Source organism: Oryctolagus cuniculus, chromosome 15, assembly GCF_051225735.1.
Source record: "Oryctolagus cuniculus isolate XC-2025 breed Fujian yellow rabbit chromosome 15, ASM5122573v1, whole genome shotgun sequence".
In the NCBI taxonomy this organism is placed as follows: Eukaryota; Metazoa; Chordata; class Mammalia; order Lagomorpha; family Leporidae; genus Oryctolagus; species Oryctolagus cuniculus.
The window spans coordinates 63,942,043-63,963,030 of record NC_142881.1 but is presented as its reverse complement, the minus strand read 5'-3'; the positions used below and the strand labels follow the sequence as shown (position 1 = coordinate 63,963,030).

At 44.8% G+C, this 20,988-nt stretch overlaps 2 protein-coding genes across 26 annotated transcripts in view; one reads left to right on the top strand and one right to left on the bottom strand.

The window, feature by feature from the left end:
• NUDT13 (nudix hydrolase 13) overlaps positions 1 to 19,002 on the bottom strand; it is a 40,027-nt gene extending 21,025 nt beyond the window's left edge. For 5 of the 24 annotated variants that reach the window (XR_016220942.1, XM_051823781.3, XM_008269973.5 and 2 more), the window contains exons 1-2: positions 2,469 to 2,608; positions 1,545 to 1,789 (exon numbers count right to left, since the gene is read on the bottom strand). Coding sequence is in view for 4 of the 24 variants with exons in the window: in XM_051823781.3 (XP_051679741.3) it covers positions 1,545 to 1,577 (33 nt within the window). In the remaining 20 variants the exon portion in view is untranslated. Of the gene's footprint in view, positions 1 to 1,308; positions 1,790 to 2,468; positions 2,615 to 18,352 lie in introns of those variants that run through there. The other 19 variants (XM_070057857.2, XM_051823780.3, XM_089313434.1 and 16 more) reach the window with 8 other exon arrangements.
• P4HA1 (prolyl 4-hydroxylase subunit alpha 1) overlaps positions 17,870 to 20,988 on the top strand; it is a 103,062-nt gene continuing 99,943 nt past the window's right edge. For both annotated transcript variants that reach the window (XM_002718425.6, XM_002718426.6), the window contains exon 1: positions 17,870 to 17,975. The gene's annotated coding sequence lies outside the window, so the exon portion shown is untranslated. The remainder of the gene's footprint in view (positions 17,976 to 20,988) is intronic.

The window sequence follows — 20,988 nt, the reverse complement described above, 5'->3', positions numbered from 1 at the left end:
AAAAATCTGGTATCTGAAGAATCTATCTGGCAGAAAATAGTTCTTTTTAAATTATAAATCAGTTAAGAATTTCCTTCCCTATAAAAAGTTCCTTTTACAGTCTCAGTAAAAAAGTCAAGGACGTCCATTGAAAAAATTAGAAAACCAGTCCAGCTAAATAGCAGCCCCCCACGACTGTATTCCCAGGGGAAGCAAGCTGTGACACAAAACCATCAGGGAAGAGCGAAAGTTCAGTCCTACTTCTTGGTTGCATAATTATGAGTCACTGATGACTAATCCTTGGATAGTTTTGGCTACAACCTATGTCCTAGCCAAGGGTGAAATATATTTAGCAAATGAGATTCAACAAAGTACTTACTAAGTACTGACTTTATGCAAGTTTCCGTAAGGAGCCCAAAAATGTGCAGAATGAAATTCCCTACCCTCAAGAACTGCAGCAGAAGACAGAAAACAAATAACTAACTTCACACAGGCAGTATGCGATATTTGGGTTGCAAAGCATTCTTTGAGAGAGCATTAAAGTATAATTCCTAGTTTAATAACCCGAGGGCCTATATGATGTTCTGTAATAAATATATTTAAAGTTAATACTTCTGGCTCTTACATAACTTGGGGAAGGTACAATATTTTGGGAGATTAAATGTTAAGTAAGGAGCTCTTCCCATATCTAGGAATTTATCCTAGGAAGGAAAAGATATGTAATAAGAATGTTAATCAAAAATTATGATAAATGGAACCATAAACAGCTGTTAACAAGAAATAAACAATGACATAACAGCCAAAAGTATATTTGTAGTAAAAGGGAAAGATAGTCAGAATATATTAAGTAAGAAAAGCAAGGGGGGTGTGGGTCAAAGGGTGCAAAGTCTCAGGATGAATGTTTGCAGGGTTCTGCTGAGTGGCAGATGACAATTAGTGGTGAGAATAATAAAAATATAACAATAATATCATATTGAGTACTTGAAAATTACTAAAAGATCTTAAATGTCCTAACCACAAAAAAAGCTAAGTTTGTGAGGATATTAATATGTTAATTAGCTTATTTACATTTCATAATATACACATGTATCAAAACATCATCTTCAACACCGTAAAGAGATACAGCTTTCATTTGTCAATGGTACTTTAATTAAGCTGGAGGAACAAAAAAGCAAATGATATTTGATTGGCTACCATGAGCTCATTAATTCACAAAGAAAGGCACACGCACACGCACACACACGTCCAAGTACACATCAGTGAGACGCGTACTTGTTGCTATCTTTCAAGTGACTGGAAGCACACACCACACTGCCAACAGCAACTCACTTAGGGGGGTGGGACGGAGACCAGAACTGAAAAGGAGCTTTGTGATATTTTACTTCATTCATTTCTATACTTAAGGCTTATTCACTTAGGTACTTTATTCATTTCTGAACTGGAAAAATGTTTAACCACGTGTACACGCTTCTTTGAAGATGAAAGAAAGTATGGTAAGACGCGAGTTCCTGGGCCCAGTGCTCAGTGAGCCTGTTTCTGGGGCACCGTTCACATAAACACCTCACCACATTCCCTGCGAGCCAAGGCAGTGAATCCATCCCTTTGGCATATTTCTTGGAGCCTGGGAACTGCAGGAACTGTGTGGCTGTAGTTATGACTACGGAGGAGGCGTGTGGCTCGCTGCGCTGGCCCTCTCGCTTTGCCCCATCTCTGGTACTGTATCCACCTAAGCCGCAGGGATTACCAGGGCCTGCTGACTCAGGAGCTGGTGGGCACAGAGCTCTTCAAGTTCTGTTTTAAAGTGCAAAGGCTAATAGAGAGGAAAGGTAACATGATAACATTTCATTTAGACATATTTAGATGAGTTAATGTTATATATTAATAACATTACATTTAAGTATAATAATTCATCTCATGTTTATTTTACTAAAACTATTAAATGATAGGGCAAGGTCCTTAAGATGAACCGTTTTTCTCTGAAACGTCTGTAATAAATGATTCACACGTGCTTCTCATTCTGTTCATCTTCCCAGAAGGAAGATTAATTTAAAAAGCACAGCAGCAAGACAGAAGCCAGTCTCGTCTCTTCGTGCCTGCGTGCACGTGGAGGAGGCCCGGTGGGGCGTGGGAGAGGCCTCTGTGAGGACGGAGTGGGCACAGGCAGTGTGCACCCCTGGAGACGGCTGGGAAACACCCAGCAGGACTTGCTGAGCCGTGTGTGCCCGGCTTCTGGAAGAATTCTTTTTCTTCCCTTTATTCAAAAATCAAGGCACAGCGTGAGAAGTCAGGCAGTTCCAGTTTTAAACATCTCTCCAAAGTGGTGTCAGAAAATACTCAGCTGCGGTTACAGAGAGAGCTCCCTAAGTGCAAGCTGTGGCCATTGCCCGGGTCTCAGAGACTAAGCCACGAACTATACAGCGCGACTGCGCTGCCCTGGAAAAGCCGTTCTCCACGGAGAATCAGAAAGGTTTCTGTTTCGCTGTACTCACTCTGGAATCTTTTGGGGGCACCTTCCTAGGCCTCAAGAATCAGCAGAAGTCAGGAAATTCCAAACGTTCAAGTTCAAACAGCTTCCCTTTCCTGGAGGAATTCTTGCTGCTTCTGCCACACTTCCCAGAATTCTCCTGCAGGTGCACTATGGGAAATGTAGTTTACTTCTCAAAGCCCGCTGCTAAACCCTCCAAAGCTAACAGCAGTTGCAACAGCTAGTTCTGCTTTTTATATAGATATACATACACAAACCAACCAGCCTGGTTCTCTCCAGAATCCTCCTGGATATGAACTCTGGGAATTGTAATTCAACTCCCAGCGTGCTGCTGTATCCTCCAGCTGCAAAGTTGTGGCTATCAAAAGCATGATCTTCTAATCTACGATCTTGTTACCAAAAGAACTACCGTGCTGTTGGAGAAAGCAGAGGAATATGAGATTCATTTTTAAATAACAAAATGATAGTCATTAAACCTACCTTCAAAACAAAAGGTATTTATTATGGGGGTGGGAAGCAAATACCTTTTTTTTAAAATTTTTTAAATTTATTTTTGACAGGCAGAGTGGACAGTGAGAGAGAGAGAGAGAGAGAGAGAGAGAAAGGTCTTCCTTTTGCCGTTGGTTCACCCTCCAATGGCCGCCGCGGCTGGTGCGCTGCAGCCGGCGCACCGCGCTGATCCGATGGCAGGAGCCAGGTACTTCTCCTGGTCTCCCATAGGGTGCAGGGCCCAAGCACTTGGGCCATCCTCCACTGCACTCCCTGGCCACGGCAGAGAGCTGGCCTGGAAGAGGGGCAACCGGGACAGAATCCGGCGCCCTGACCGGGACTAGAACCTGGTGTGCAGGCGCCGCTAGGCGGATAACCTTTCTGTGTTCCTAGTTCTGTTTCCATCCACCTGCTGTAAAACCAGCTCAGACATTTCCTAAACATCTGAAGGTTAGGACTTTGTCTAGATACGTTTGAGTTTTATGGGAGAATCCATGATCAAGCAGGAAACTAGCATTCTATGGGACCGAAAGCAATGTTATCCTGTGTTAAAGGCACAGGATACAGCAGGGAGCAAACCATTAAAATCTCTGTCTTCATGTATCTTATATTCTATGGGAGAAAACAAACACATGAATGTGGTTTCAAGTGCTAGGGAGAAAATAAAATTAAGTGGAGGGATGATTTTGTTAGGCTATTCAGCTTCTGAAGGAGGTGATGGAGGAAGCCATGTGGGTATCTAGAGGAAGAAATTTTTAGACAGAAGCAAATGAGCACATGAAGGGCCTCAGGGCAAGAATATGCCTGCAGTTTTGAGGAAAGACTAGGACAGGGTATGGCAAGTAGAGCTTGTGTCAAACAGTACCCAGACATCAGACCACATAGGCCCTTACAAGGCTTAAAATTCTTATAAAGCCATTGTACTGCGTTTGGCTTTTATTCTGAGAGAGATGTCACAAAGAGTTTGATCAGGACAGTGAATGATGTGACTTAGAATTTTTACAAAAAACCCTCTGTGTGGAGGTTGGGCTGTAGGGGACAAGGGTTATGAAATCCTGTCTGTGCTGGTATGCACTGGATTACGAGGGAAGGAAGGGCAGACGTGCAGAGTTGGCCAGCCCTTTTTTTTGGACCTCTCCCACTGAGACAGAAACTGAAGCTTTTTATCAGCTTGATTCATCATCTGCAAGAAAACAGAAAACTTGAGAGAAGCAAGATACAAAATTAATGAAACCCAAAGAGATGGGGAAGCCTGCTTCAGGGAGATGTTGGTCTCTAACCACTACTAAAAATCAAAATATTTAATTTTGAGGAATTGTCTTAGTGCTATAATACTAATAGCTAAGACAGCGTTTACTGTGCTCCAGGCACTATGCTAGGTGTCTCAATTTTATCATTAATCTTCACATTCTGTGAGTTATGTATTATTATTTACATTTGACAGATGAAAAAACGGAGGCTGGGCCGGCGCCACGGCTCAATAGGCTAATCCTCCACCTGCAGCGTCGGCACCTGGGTTCTAGTCCTGGTCGGGGCGCCAGATTCTGTCCCGGTTGCCCCTCTTCCAGGCCAGCTCTCTGCTGTGGCCAGGGAGTGCAGTGGAGGATGGCCCAAGTACTTGGGCCCTGCACCCCATGGGAGACCAGGAGAAGCACCTGGCTCCTGGCTTCAGATCAGCGCGGTGCGCCGGCCGCAGCGGCCATTGGAGGGTGAACCAACGGTAAAAGGAAGACCTTTTCTCTATCTCTCTCTCTCTCACTGTCCACTCTGCCTGTCAAAAATAAATAAATAAATAAATAAATAAAAGAAATTTGTATGTGAATTTTCATAGCAGCATTGTTCAAAATAGCCAAAAAGTAGGAACAAAATCCTTCTCTGATAAATGGATAAGCAAAATGTGATATAGCCAAATGGTGGTATTTTATTCAGCAATGAAAAGGAGTGAAGTAATGGTGTATATTGCTAATCATGGGTGAATCTTGAAAACGATATGCTAAGTGAAACGCTCTGGTTAAATAAGAGCACCTATTGCATTTATATAAAATGTTCAGAATAGACAAACATATAGAGACAAAGTTGATTAATGGTTGCCTAAGGTTAGGAGCAATTTATATGAAATGCATCTAGGGATACAATTACGTTTATATGAAATGTTCAGAATAGGCAAATCTATGTGGCAAAAAGGTGGGTCAGTGCTTGGTCAGAGGTGAGGGTGGGGAACATTTTGGAGAAAATGTGGAGTTAACTTCTTTTGGGAAAGAGATTTCTCTCTCTCTCTCTCTCAAGAATTATTTATTTATTTGGAAGTTATAGAGAGGCAGAGAAAGAGAGAGAGGGAGGTCTTCCATCCTCTGGTTCTCCCCCTGATGGCCACGATAGCTGGAGTTGATCCGAAGCCAGGAGCCAGGAGCTTCTTCTGGGTTTCCCACGTGGGTGCAGGGGCCCAAAGACCTGGGCCATCTTCTACTGCTTTCCCAGGCCACAGCAGAGAGCTAGGTCAGAAGCGGAGCAGCCGGGACTCAAAGCAGCACCCATATGGGATGCTGGCACTACAGGCAACAGCTTTACTGGCTTTGCTACCTTGCTGGCCCCTCTTTCTCTCTTTAGAGTAATGAAAATATTTTAAAATTGATTGTGCTAATGGTTGCACAATTCTGTGAACCTACTAAAGATCATTAAATTGCATACTTTAAATGGGTGATTTGCATGTTATTTCAACTCAATAAAGTTGTTAAAAATATTCAACCAAATCATTAATGGTATTAAGCAATTATACTGCATGGTTAGTAAACACAAAAATATGGTATTTATAGCCACAATTATTTTTAGGTAAGGAAGTAAAAATTGTCTTTCCTCAGAAATGCTTAGCTTTGAGGTAATAGAAATTGCTTAATTATATAATATATTAACACTCCTTTTAGGGTACAAATTGAGCTTCAAGCCACTGAGTCCCAGCCTGGCCTCTTGGTGGTAAAATTGGTGTTCAGTGTATTTAAAAATATGTATTTATTCACTCATTAAACAGATACTTATGGCAAAGCTATCTGTGCGAGGCACACGCTAGACGTGGGGATTTAATGGTGAATGTTGTTGTTTCTGCCATCCAGCGGTAGTTGTGCCCGTACGTGTGTGCGCACAAGTGAGTGTTTACTCGGCCCATTTACTCGGTCTCTAGTTACAGGAATGGTCATTAGATGTGTGGAATATGTAGCAAGCGTGCACATAAACTGAAAATTCATTCTGTATGTAGGCTTTCAGTTGGATATTGTCTTCAGGTGCAACAGGAAATCTGAGGGTATGTCAAAAGGTTTCTGAAAAATGGAATTAAGAGAGAAGTTTATTTTGGCACAACTTTTAAAAATCATTTATTTATTTTTTTTTTTTTGCAAGGTAGAGTTAGAGAGAGAGAGAGATCTCCTGATTCGATCCCCAAATGGCCACAACAACCACAGCTGGACAGGTTCAAAGCCAGGGGCCAGGAGTTTCTTCCAGGTCTCCCACATAGGTGCAGGGGCCTAAGTAGTTGGGTCACCCTCCACTGCTTTTCTAGGGACAAAAGCAGAGAGCTAGATCGGAAGTGGAGCAGCTAGGACTTGAACCGCACCCATATGGGATGCCAGCACCAAAGGCAGCAGCTTTACCTGCTATACCACAGAGCTGGCCTCTTGGTGAAAAATTTTTGAAACCCATGCATATGAGGTATCTGAAAAGTTCATGAAAATGTGTATTATGAGAAACTGTGCATAGATTTCAATTAAAAAATTTTTTTTATTTGAAAGGCAGAGTTACAGAGGTAGAAACAGAGAGAGAAGTCTTCCATCTGCTGGTTCACTCCCCAAATGGCTGCAACATCAGGGCTGGGCCAGGCTGAAGCCTGGATCCAGGAGCTTCTGGGTCTCCTCTCTGGGTGCAGGGGCCCAAGCACTTGGGCCATCCTCTGCTGCTTTCCCAGGCACATTAGCAAGGAACAAGATCAGAAGTGGAGCAAGGCCAGCGCCGAGGCTCACTAGGCTAATCCTCCGCCTTGCGGCGCCAGCACACCAGGTTCTAGTCCTGGTCGGGGCGCCGGATTCTTTCCTGGTTGCCCCTCTTTCAGGCCAGCTCTCTGCTGTGCCAGGGAGTGCAGTGGAGGATGGCCCAAGTGCTTGGGTCCTGCACTCCATGGGAGACCAGGAGAAGCACCTGGCTCCTGCCTTCGGATCAGTGTGGTGCGCCGGCCGCAGCGGCCATTGGAAGGTGAACCAACGGCAAAAGGAAGACGACCTTTCTCTCTGTCTCTCTCACTGTCCATCCACTCTGCCTGTCAAAAAAAAAAAAAAAAAAAAAAAAAAAAAAGAAGAAGAAGAAGAAGTGGAGCAGCCAGGACTCTGCCTGGTGCCCATATGGGATGCATGCATTGCAGGCCGGAGCTTTGCAGGCAGGCTGGAGCTTTAACGCACTGTGCCACAGCGCCAGCCCTGTTTTCAATTTGTGTGTGTGTGTGTGTGTGTGTGTGTGTGTGTGGTGATGGCAGAAGACAAAAGCACAGTGGAAATATGCAACTCTCTGCTTGTATGGCAACCAAAGCATATGATATAGTCAGACCTAGAGTTATAGTGGGAGGGTATCATACAGTTACTCGAAAAAGGGTATGGCAAGGAGTCCGGGTGAACTACAGAGCTAGAGTCCCCACCAGAGAGCATTCTTACTTCTGATACCAACTGCTAGTCTGAGCAGTTTCCAAAACCACTTTCAGTTCTGATAAAAGGACTCACAGAACCCACTGAGAGCTATGTACTCATGGTTACAGCTTATTACAGAGCAGGCATACAGGATAAAATCAGCCCAGGAAAGAAGCATTTAGGGTGGAGTCTGGGGAAGAACTAAATATGGAACTTCCATTGCTCTCACTGCACAGAGTCAGGGTGTGTTGCTACTCAGAATCCACGGACGACAACAAGGTTTTTCCAACTAGGGAAATTCTGCTAGGGCTTTGGTGTCCAGAGTTTTGGCTGCATCATCCAAAGCTCCATCCTAAATCAAACTGTTGGTCTGTCTCCATGGTGGTCATCCACCAGCCCAAGCCCCTTTGTTAGACACTCCTGTGTAAGGTAAGGCCCTTGGGCAAACAAAGACACTGCCATCGGGCAGCAGGTTACCTCCAAGAAACCACAAGGAAAGGACAGATCTCTTCTTGAGCAAGGTTAAAGTTTTAAAATTGAGGTTTATTTTATTTATGTGAAAGGCAGAGTTACAGAGAAGGAGTGGGGAGAGAGAGAGAGAGACAGAGAGAGAGAGAGAGAGAGAGAGAGAGAGAGAAAGAGAGAGAGAGAGATTGATCTTCCATTCACTGGTTCATTGCCCAGATGAAAAGCCAGGGCTGGGCCAGGAAGAAGCCAGGAGCCAGGAGACTTTACCCAGGTCAGGGAATGAGTATCAAGGACCCAAGGACTTGGGCCACCCTCTGCTGCTTTTCCAGCCACATTAACAGGGAGCTGGATTGGAAGTGGAGCAGCCAGTACTTGAACAGGTGCAGTATGGGATGCTGGTGCTGCAGGCGATAGCTTAACCCACTATGACACAGCCCCAGCCCCACAAGGTTATATTTTTTTATTACACAGGTATAGATATGCAATCATTCTACCACTGTGGCTTTTTTTTAACATATACTTTATTTTATTATTTATTTATGTATGTATTTATTTATTTATTTGAGAGGCAAAGGCAGAGAGAGAGAGAGAGAGGTCTTCCCACCGCTGGTTCACTTCACGGCCAGAGCTGCATTGATCCGAAGCCAGGAGCCAGGAGCTTCTTCTGGGACTCCCATGTGGGTTCAGGGACCCAAGGACTTGGGCCATCTTCTGCTTTCCCAGGCCATAGCAGAGAGCTGGATTGGAAGTGGAGCAGCCAGGACGCGAACTGGTGCCCATATGGGATGCTGGCACTGCAAGCAGTGGCTTTACCTGCTATGCCACAGCGCCAGTCCCCTACTGTGGCTCTTAAGTTAGTACTGAACATAAAATAGTATTATTTCACTTCAAGATTGAGAACTAACATTAACCATGGACTGATTATAGATGCTATAAATATCTTTCCTATTTACACTTTTTCCTCGAAAAACTAGTTCTAATAATTTCCACTTTGCATTTTTTTTCAAATTTGTTCAAGTAGGTCTAAAAGTCCTCTTGTTTGATTCTATGATTTTAAAGCGACAAAAAAGGAGCCAGTGCTGTGGTGTGGCAGGTAAAGTCACTGCCTGCAACACCAGCATCCTGTATGGGCACTGGTTCATGTCCTGACTGCTCCACTTCTCATCTGGCTCCCTGCTAATGTACCTGGGAAAGCAGAAGAAGATAGCACAAGTAGTTGGGCCCCTGCACCCATGTGGGAGACCTGGAAGAAGCTCCTGGCTTAGGCCTGGCCCAACCTTGGCCATTATGGCCATCTGGGGAGTGAACCAGCAGATGGAAGATCTCTCTGTGTGTGTATTGACCTCTCTCTCCATAACTCTGCCTTTCAAATGAAGAAATAAATCTTCTTTTAAAAAAGCAACACAACAAAAATCTATGCAACTCCATATCATATAGCACACAATGATGATTACTCCTATTAATATGGTACTTCATCCTTTTGAAGAACTTTCAAAATATCCATCTCAGCTGAGTTTTCATAATATCTTTGTGTGATTTATATTGCAAATGTTATTGTAGCCTTTTGGTACATGAAGAAATTTTAGCATAAAAGTTAAAGTTAGGGGCTGGTGCTGTGGCATAGAGGTTACAGCACTGCCTGCAGTGCCAGCATCCCATATTGATGCCTGTTCGAGTCCCAGCTGCTCCACTTCCAAACCAGCTCCCTGCTGACATGCATGGGAAAACAGCAGAAGATGGCCCAAATCCTGGGGACCCTGCACCCATCCTGGCTTCAGCCTGGCCCAGCCCTCCCAGTTGGGACCATTTGGGGAGTGAACCAGTAGATGGAAGATTCTTGACTTGAGTCCTGGCTCTGTTTCTGATCCAGCTTTTTAGTAATGCACACCCTAGGAGGCAGCACATGATGGCTTCAGGTACTTGGTCCCTGCCACCCTGTGGGAGACCTGGATTGCCTTCCAGGTTTGGTCCAGCCCTGGCTGTTGCAGGCATTTAGGAAATGAATCAGCAGATAGAATAGATGGTGTCTCTCTCTCTCTCTCACATAAAATAAAATCAATAAAACTTTTTAAAACTTTAAAGGTAGGAGGTGGCATTGTGGCATAACGGGTAAAGCCACTGCCTGTGATGCTGGCATCAATGCTGGTTCAAGTCCTAGCTGATCCACTTTGAAACCAGCTCCCTGCCCATGCATCTGGGAAAGCAGCAGACAACGGCCCAAGTACTTGGGTCCCTGCACCCACGTGTGGGACCCGTAAGAATCTCTTGTCTACTGGCTTTGGTCTGGTTCAACTCCAACCATTTTGGCTATTTGGGGACTGAATAAACAGATGGAAAACCTCTCTCTCTCTCTCTCCTCTTCTCTCTAATTCTTTCAAAAAAATAAATCTTAAAAAAAAAACAAAACTTAAAGATGGACTCTTAATGGTACACTACAGTCTGAGTTCACTGATTCTGTCATTGCTCCTTCAGTCTGAGTTATTCTTCTTACCAAATTCTGTAATTCTGTGACTGAATGAACTCCAGGTCCTAAACTCTAAATCTTGCTTCATCAAATAAAGCTGAGATTGCTGGCATTCTTGCCCGATGTGTTTGAATACTTGACAAGCTCATTTGGGTGGAAGAATGCGTGGACCAGCCAAGCTCTACAAATCTTTCCCACAGCCAAGTCAGATTCTGTTTGTTTATAAATAGAAGCATTATTCTCAAATGTAACTTCTTGCTTTCAATTAATACTTAAAAAATTTGTAAACATTTTCCATGCTTGTTAGAATAGCTGTTGGATATTCCTGTGCAAACTATAGACCTTAAAAATATTTAATATGCACAACTCAAACTATTTATATTCAAAATGTGATGCAACACTAAAGAAAGACACCAGAAAATGGGAAAGGAACACAGTCAGTTACAGCTGTCATACTATTCGTACATTCTCATAAACCAAAATTAACAAATAGCTGTGTCTATTCACCAGCACATTTCTAATACCTAATATAATACCTGGTACATTGTAGGTACTCAGTAAATATCTGTTGAATAAATGAAGAAGTGAATAATTAAAATAAATTTCCTTAATACTATAGTTGCTGAGTAAAAGGAGAATTCTCCCCAACACCATCTCTTTTGGAAATGGGTACTTTTCCTTTGAAAATTAGAAATTTATTCCAAAGCAAAATAAAAGTTGAAAGCTGAGTTGGAACTTCCTCTAAAATGGTTCTTACTACTGGTGTTAGGGTACTACATCAATTAAGATCTGTGATTTGAGAAAACTGAAAATTATTTATTTAAAATAAATATTTATTTTATAAATTTATTTATTCCCTTAAGCCAGAGGGAATTTATGAGGTTACCTATTGAAAAATCCGACTGTAGTTCAGGTCTCAGACACCAGTTCCTCTTAGCGCTAGCCTATTCCATGTGCTTCAAATTGGTCTTTCTCATGGAAAAGAAATGGCTTCCGATGATCATATGTCCATTTACTTTCTTGTTTCTATGCAGAGTACCCATCTATCCTCAGGGTCGATTTTCACTCTATTTGGACTAATTTAGGTTATAATCCTCCTTGTAAGTCTCTAACAAAACAATTCCTGAGGTCAAAGAATTTAATGAATTGATTATGATGGGTTAAGTGCCCATCTCTAAATTACTGTGCCAAGACTGTCACATTACTGATGTGAACCAGGCTTGTTTGGATAAGGAAGGCCATCTCTTATTTGAAAGTAGAGAATTCTCTGGACCTGTAGTTGGATGTCTTCTGTTATTTTTGAAATATGCTGTCATTCTCTTTTCAGATACACCATTTCTCCAACCACACATGTGTAGTATTTTTCATATTGTCTCACAATTTTGGATGCTCAACTCTGTTTTCATTCCTCTTTTTTTTTTTCTGTCTCTGTATTCATCTGGATGATTTGACCTTCTTTTCTCACCATGGGTCCATCAAAAGAAATATTCATTTCTCAATATCATAGAATTTTTCCTCCTGGCATTTGTATTTGACCCCTTTTTATAATTTTCATCTCTCTGCTGGGATGCCGGCACTGTAGGCGGCGGCTCTACCCATTACGTCACAGCGCCAGCCCTCCCATCCTTTTAGAGAGGCTTGTTCATTGTTAAGTTGTCATTGTTTGTTGTTACCATAGCTACAGAAAAAATTAGTCTTTTCCTAAGAATATACTCAGAAGTAACTTTGAGTATTTTCTTCACAAATATTTATATTGGAATGTTTATGTATTTGAAAGAGTAACCAAGCAAGAGAGAGACTGAGACCTTCCATCTGCTCTCGCACTCTCCAAATGCCTGCCATAGTAAGGGCTGGCTCAGGCTGAAGCCGGAAGCCAGGAACTCCATCTGGTCTCCCACATGGGTGGCTGGGACCCAACTACTTGAGCCATCATCATCTGCCTCCTAGGGAGTGCATTAGCAGGAAGCTGGATCAGTGGCAGAGGCAGGACTTGAACCAGGGCACTCTGACATGAGATGGGGGATCCCATGCAGTGGCTTAACCCATTGTGCCACAGTCTGCATCCCATGACGAATTTATTGATTGATAAACACCTTCACCTTTCCCAGATTCAAGACAAAGAGATTTACTAGAGGTTTACAGAGAGGCCATTCAGAGGGGCCTTGTGTTACTCTGTTTCTACTTTTCCAGGTAGCTCTCATTTTCCTTATGACTGAGCAGGAGTTGAATGTAGATTTAATATGAAGTGCCTGTTTTGGGCAAGCAAATGGCAATGTAAAAAAAAAAAAAACTGACAAACACTATTGCTATGGGTTGGATATGGTTTTTCTCTCAAAGGTTCATGTGCTGAAGGTTTGGTCCCCCATGCAACAGCATCAAGAGGTGATGGAACCTCTGAGGGGAGGGCTAGTGGGTGGTGAAGAAGTCACTGGGGCACCAACCTCAGAAAGAATTCAGGGCCATCGTGGAGGAGTAGGTCCTGAGGACTGGACTGCTGACAAGAGTAGGTTTTTTTTTTGAGATTTATTTATTTGAAAGTCAGAGTTACACAGAGAGAAGGAGAGGCAGAGAGAGAGAGAGAGAGAGAGAGAGAGAGAGAGAGAGAGAATGTCTTCTATCCGCTGGTTCACTCCCCAGCTGGCTGCAATGGCCAGAGCTGCGCCGATCCGAAGCCTGGAGCCAGGAGCTTCTTCCAGGTCTCCCATGTGGGTGCAGGGGCCCAAGGACTTGGGCCATTTTGTACTGCGTTCCCAGGCCATAGCAGAGAGTTGGATTGGAAGTGGAGCAGCCAGAACTGGTGCCCATATGGGATGGCGGCACTGCAGGCAGCAGCTTTACCTGCTGCGCCACAGCTCTGGCCCTGTCAAGAGTAGGTTGTTATAAAGTAAGTCTGGATTTCTTGGCTTGTTCTCTTGCTTTCTCTTTCCACATGTGAACTTTTTCTCTTATTCTCGCTCTCTTTTACTCATGGTTCTGCCATGTGATGCTGATCACCATATTATGAAGTGGCATGAAGCCCTTGCCAGATATGGTTGCCCAGTCTTGGACTTACTCTCACCAAAACCATGAGCCAAAATAATGCCTCTTTTCTTTTTTCTTTTTTGACAGGCAGAGTTAGAGAGACAGAGAGAAAGGTCTTCCTTCTGTTGGTTCACCCCACAAATGGCCCCTACGGCTGGCTGGCGCACTGCGCTGATCCAAAGCCAGGAGCCAGGTGCTTCTCCTGGTCTCCCATGCGGGTGCAAGGGCCCAAGCACTTGGGCCATCCTCCACTGCACTCCAAGGCCACAGCAGAGAGCTGGATTGGAAGAGGAGCGACTGGACAGAACCCGGCGCCCCGACCGGGACTAGAACCCGGTGTGCCGGTGCTGTAGGTGGAGGATTAGCCTAGTGAGCCGTGGCGCCAGCCTGCCTCTTTTCTTAATAAGTACCCATTCTCAGGTAGTTTGTTATAGCAATATTAAATGGGCTAAGACAATCATGAACATCTTAAATTCAGAAAAAGAACATACTATCTTCATTAATTATCTGACACACCTCTATATTAGTTTTCTTTCTGTACATCTTTTAGTCTCATTTTTTTAAATTTTTTTTAACTTTTATTTAATGAATATAAATTTCCAAAGTACGACTTATGGATTACAATGGCTTCCCCCCCATAACGTCCCTCCCACCCACAACCCTCCCTTTTCCCACTCCCTCTCCCCTTCCATTCACATCAAGATTCATTTTCGATTATCTTAATATACAGAAGATCAGCTTAGTATACATTAAGTAAGGATTTCAACAGTTTGCTCCCACACAGAAACATAAAGTGAAAAATAATAGATGATTTTTTTTAAATGATGATGAAATCAGATCAGACCTATTGTCATGTTTAATCCCAGTGAGAGTCAAGTTGGGAATTGATAATTTCTTTCTTTTTTTTTTTTTTTACAGAAGATCAGTTTAGTATGCATTAAGTAAAGATTTCAACAGTTTGCACCCCCATAGAAACACAAAGTGAAATATATTGTTTGAGTACTCGTTATAGCATTAAATCTCAATGCACAGCACATTAAGGACAGGGATCCCACATGAGGAGTAAGTGCACAGTGACTCCTGTTGTTGACTTTACCAATTGACACTCCTGTTTATGGCATCAGTAATCTCCCTATGCACCAGTCATGAGTTTCCAAGGCTATGGAAGCCCTCTGAGTTCTCCGACTCTTATCTTGTTTAGACAAGGTCATAGTCAAAGTGGAGGTTCTCTCCTCCCTTCAGAGAAGGGTACCTCCTTCTTTGAAGACCTGTTCTTTCCACTGGGATCTCACTCACAGAGATCTTTTGCCAGAGTGTCTTGGCTTTCCATGCCTGAAATACTCTCATGGGCTTTTCAGCTAGATCGGAATGCCTTTAGGGCTGATTCTGAGGCCAGAGTGCTATTTAGAACATCTGTCATTCTCATTTTTTTAAAAGTCTCATTTTTTTAAAAAAGATTTATCTATTTATTTAAGGTAGCTTTACAGAGAAAAGGGAAGAGACAGAGGCTGGCCACTCCCCAAGTTGCTGCAACGTCTGGGGCTGGGCCAGGCCGAAGCCAGGAGCCAGGAGCTTCTTCTGGGTCTCCCATGTGGGTGCAGGGGCCCAAGCACTTGGGCCATCATCATGCCTCATATTTTTCTTCTTTATTTTTTAAAAAAAGATTTGCTTATTAGAAATGAAGAGAGTGAGGGAGAAATACAGATTTTCTATCTGCTGGTTCACTTCCCAAATGGCCACCACAGCCTGAACGATCCCAGTAGTGTGGAATTCCATCCAGGCCTCCTACGTGGGTGTCAGGGTCCCAGAAACTTAGGTCAATCTACACCGCTTTCCCAGGTACATTAGCAGGGAGAAGTGGAACAGCCAGAACTTGAACTGGCGTTTATATTGGATATGTGCATCGCAGGCAGAGGCTTAACCTACTGTGCCACATGCCTGCCCCTAGGCTTCATGTTGTTTATCTCTTCATATGGTAATAATTTTGTAACAAATTCTATGGAGAAGATAGGTAGCTAACAGCTTTTTCTCTTATCATGGTTGTTTAAAGTTTTATATTATCATAGAGATATGTTAGAAAAGGTTCTTTTAGTTCCATAACTCACTGTTGATAATATCATACAGATATTTAGAATTATGGTAAATTTTGGATACTCTAATAGGATGCTTAATAAATTACTGAAAAGGATTCACAGATTATGAACCTCCTTTAAACTGATAACGTTTGTTGGGGATGTTCTTATTAAATTCTGGCAGAAAATAATTGCCTTTCTTGTTTTGATAAGCACTACAACTTTAATTTTTTTACATGTCCGCTATCTGCAAGAATTTCCCACAGGTAACCTTCAGGCCCCCTAAATGTCAGCCCTGCTTTTCCTCTTTGATCCACGTATTTTTGATGCTGGAACACAGGACGCATTCAGCTAACTATAAAAGGTCTGGCCCTGCACCTACGTTTCAACAGTGCTGGGTGGGTCAGCACAATGGGTGGTAGGAATATTCTTAGATACCAGTCTTACCCTGGGACAGCTGGCAATATCTTAACTACACATGCAAGTGACTATGGGTTACAAAAATATATTCCACTAAACTGAAACCAAATGTATCCTTAAGTCAACTTCAGCTAAATTTTTAAGATGCCAACACCATGAGACAAAAGGAAGCACCGCAGAAGGGAAGTCTGTGCTGACTGAAAGCTGCAGGTAAAATGTCTGCTTTTACAAGCTTTACAGGAGCCTCTGCCTAGGAAAGGGGCAGTGCAAATAAGGTGCGCTGAAGCTGCAGCCTTGTTGGCTTCGCTTAATCTGCCCTGCGGCCTGGAGTCACTCTTGGGTCTGTGACCACTTCACACTCCCAGAAAGTACTGAGGATTGCAATACGGCAATCGCGTCCACCAACATCTACGGCATCAGGAGTTAAATATGGAAAATATTGAGTCATTAATTCATTTAAAAATTATCATGTGTTACATGTTAACATAAATAACTTTTAAATGAAAATAACTATATTTTCCAAGGCAAAAAAAAAACCCAACAAAACAAAACAAAAAAAACCAACGTGGTGCGAGGAGTATAATGTTGCTGCAAATCTCTTCAACACCCGGCCTGAAAGAAGACATACAAATGCGCTGTTTTCAATTTTCAATCCACGGCAACACCCAAGCACACCTAGTCTCCGGAATACCCCACTGCAGTGTTGGGGCGGAAAAGGGGAATACGGTCTTAGTACGAAACAGCCGCGAGCTTGGACTACTTCGAGAACCGTCCATTCAGACAGCACCATCGTTACTTTCTGGTTTGCCTAGGGCTCCCCAGGTACTGTCCCTCGAATTCTGTATTTTTATAATCAAGCCCATCTTCCAGATAAGAGTTACATGTTAATTCTTGCTATACTTTGTGGGGTACACAGATAAGTTTAGAAAACAATTTTTAACGAATATCAGCGTTTCCCCCCCATTCACCGACAAGGTCAAAGGATCTCCTTCACTGCTGCCTGACAGTAAGGCCTTCTTCTTTCAGGAATACTGATGACCCACTAGACTAGGAACAAACGCGACCTTCGGCGTCTGACAGAGACTCCTGAACGTTCCAACCGAATCGCTGGGCGCTGGTGAGGCACGTGCTCCGAGCCCTACCCTCACCATCTGATTCTCACAACAATCCCCCGGCATTGGTAGTCCGTTATTCCTATCCATGATGGAACTGAATTAAGAGATTGTTAAACCCCAGCAGGACTGAGCCAAGATCTGAATCCAGACAATCTGACTCAGCGGCTTTCAGCCTACCCTCTGCTGATGGAGCGTAAACGTGGGAGACTGAGCGCCATAGCTATGAGATGCCCTGAGCAATGTGAGAGGACAGTAAGAGCCAAAAGCCTTTGGGCCCAGGCCAGCCGAAACACCATGACTTTCTGCTTTACTTTCTACACGCCCTCGCTCCCCTCATTTTTAACGTCTTGGCTAGCCCTCACGCGGACCCCGAAACCCGGGCGCCACACCAACAGGAGCCGAGGAAGCCCGTGGTAACCACGGAAACAGCGGCGTGGCGTGAGCCTTGCGCAGGCGCGCTGCCGCCCAGGCCTGCCGGCCCGGCCCACGGCGGCCCGGCCCAGCCCCTCCTCTCGGCCTCACACTCCACGGGCCCGCCACGGGTGGGGGCGGGCGGGAGGGCGGGGACGGGCGCCTGCGCAGTCGCCGGGGCGCGGGTGTGATCGGCCTCACGTAGCGAGGGCAGCGGACGCCTCCTCCCCGGCGCTGCCGTCGCGGCCTGGAGGTTATAAAAGGGCTAACTGGCTCCCTCTGCTGCCCAGTCGCGCCGCCAGCGGACTGAGGGCAGGGTGTAGGTAGCCGGCCCCGGGGGCAGGCGACAGGGACCTGAGGAGCGTGCCGTCGTCCCGTCCCACGTTCCAGGTGAGGTGCTCTTTCGACCTTGGACGCTGAGAACGGAGGCCCGCGGGCAGCCGTGGTGCTCGCACGGGCGGCTGCGGCGGTCCGGTGTCTCCCCGTGCTGGAGGGCGGGCTCGGGGGGCGAGGGCTCTCCCGTCCACCGCAGCAGCCGCGGTAGCTCGCCGTCTGGAGGCTTGGCAAGTCGCCCCGCGCCCCGCGCCCCCCAGGCCCGGCTGCCCTCTCCCACGCTCCCCTTCCCACCTCCGCCCCCGTCCCGCTTCCGACCGCGGCGGCTGCAGCAGCCGCTGTCCCCGCCCCGGGGACCAGGACTTTCTTGAATGTTCTTCCCGGGGTGGAATCACCCTGTTGATTTTTTTTTTTCTCTCAAGCTCCCTCCTTACCTGGTCCTCGCTACACAGCTGAGGGGAACGCGAGGGCGGGGCGTGGGCTTCTGGCCGCCACGGCTGCAGATGGTTAGCATGTGGCAGTGAAGAGCAGATTGTAAGCGCTCCCGGCGTTTCTGCCCAGTGGAACAGTCGGTCGGGTCGGGCTAGTGGACCTCCCCAGAAAGTTCTCGCTGAACTCCTCTATCTGTTGCGCGCGGCGGCGCCGCCTCAGCCGCCAGACGTAGCCCGGGGTGCCGAGTTGTCCCCGCGGAGGAAGCCGGCTGTCAGATCACCCAGTCGGGGAAGCTGGGCTGCTTCCTCTTCTTCCCCATAAATCTCCGTGAAGGCGCACGAGCTTGCCTCTCTGGGCTCTCCTCGCTGCCCTCCGCTTTGATCGCTACGCGGAGGATCTAGAGGTTTTCAGAGTGCAAACAAATTCCACGGGCTGTGGAGGAATTCTGAGTTGGATTACGTGATCAGCCTCCCAGATGTATGTTTCAAGCGGGAGGAAGGAACGATCAAAAGGAGAGCATTTCGCCTTAAAAAAAAAAAAAAAAGAAAAATCAAATCTATTAAATATAGATTCCGTTTGTAGACGCTCACATGTGTGGGTGTTCTGGGTAAAGTGGAGGACTCTCGGAGTGTTTGCACGCCCCCCCCCCCCCCTTTTACCCCTTTCTTTCCTTTTTGTTTTTTAAAGAAAGTGATGAAGCAGCAGCTAGATCCCCTTTTAGGAACTGATCTGAAAAGCCAGAGAACTTGCCAATTTCCACTTAACTGTTTCTCCGAGAGCTGTGGCTCTTGGACTTTCCTTTGGAATGCGCTCTGTAGGGATGCAATAGCCACTACGTGAGTGGGGGAGGGGAAAAGACGTGGCACTAGTGTTCTTTCATCAACTTTCCTCATTTTTTTCCCCCTAAGGTTCTGGAAAGAAACGTGTTTCCCCTTTTAGGTTTAATGGTAACTTATGAATGAGGCTACTCTTTTCCTAAAATAATCAGATGAAAAATTCAGTCTGCATAGCAGGAACATTGGAAGTTAGCTTGAAAAACATTTTAAAGGAATTTTTAATCACGCTCCTTTGGAGAAAATGGATACTTTAAGCAGAAAATATTCAAGAAGCTGAAAGTGAACAATTTTGAATATGTTTTGCCTTGATTTGAAATGTGAATAAACAGTCTGATTTTTTTTTTCTTTAACTTTGGCTTTTATCCTGTTGATGTATAATTCCAGAATCCTAAGAACTTTGAATCCTACCTTTCTCTTTTTGTGGAAAGGGTAAATTTTCTCACTTACTTTAAAAAGTCATGTTAGTGCTGGTTTTTGGAACATTGTCCAGTAAGTTCTGCCAGTGTCTTTGATAGCTGGTGGCAAATTCTTAGATTTACACGGACAGACTAGGGATAGAATTACTTTGTCTTTTTGAGATAAATAATGCTGTTACCATTGACATCTTGAACATGAATTATTGTGAAATTCTGAAAGAAAGCAAGGACTATAGTAAGAGAATAATTACTTTGGCCATTTTGTGTCTTGGAACATGAGGTCATGTAGGTGAAAAATGTATACAACTTTTATTGCAAAAAAGTTTAGACGGTGCAAGACCATTGAAAAAAAGTTTTATATCACCTAGCTATTCCAGGTTGTTGCAAGTGAATCTTGGCTTTTTGGTAAAGAGATAATTAACCTTTTTTATTACTGCAGAGAGAGTTATGTGGTGACAGGCAGTGTCTTTCACTGGGCAAATGAGTTCAAACTCCTGCTTTTATTTCAGGCACACAACAAGAGTTGGGAAAACCAGAAGGCTTGTGAGTTTTCATTTTTGTGGAAGGAATACCTTATTTTACTTAGCAATTAATTTTCCACTTCTCTTAGGTCTGTAAAATACATTAGTAGTTTTCTGCCTATTTGGAGATTATGAAGTCCTTTAAGATTTTGATGGAAGGTGTGGACCTAGGTCAGAAGATGCAAATATGAACACCTACGTGGAGTATTTTTTTTTTTTTTTTTTGACAGGCAGAGTTAGAGAGAGACACAGAGAAAGGTCTTCCTTCCATTGGTTCACCCCACAAATGGTTGCTACGGCTGGCGCGCTGCGCCGATCCGAAGCCAGGAGCCAGGTGCTTCTCCTGGTCTCCTATCCGGGTACAGGGCCTAAGTACTTGGGCCACCCTCCACTGCCTTCCCGGGCCACAGCAGAGAGCTGGACTGGAAGAGGAGCAGCCAGGACTTGAACCCGCGCCCATATGGGATACCAGTGCCACAGACAGAGGATTAACCTACTGTGCCACAGTGTTGGCCCCACGTGGAATTTTTTTTTAAAGATTTATTTATTTATTTGAAAGAGTTACACAGAGTAGGAGAGGCAGAGAGAGAGAGAGAGAGAGAGGTCTTCTATCGACTGGTTCACTCCTCACTTAGCCGTGATGGCTGGGTCGGCCAGAGCTGTGCTGATCCAAAGCCAGGAGCCTCCTCCAGGTCTCCCTTGTGGGTGTAGGGGCCCGAGAACTTGGGCCATCTGCTTTCCCAGGTCATGGCAGAGAGCTGGATTGGAAGTGGAGCAGCTGGGACTCGAACTGGCGCCCATATGGGATGCCAGCTTTACCTGCTATGCCACCGTGCCAGCCCCCCTACATAGAATTTTATATACC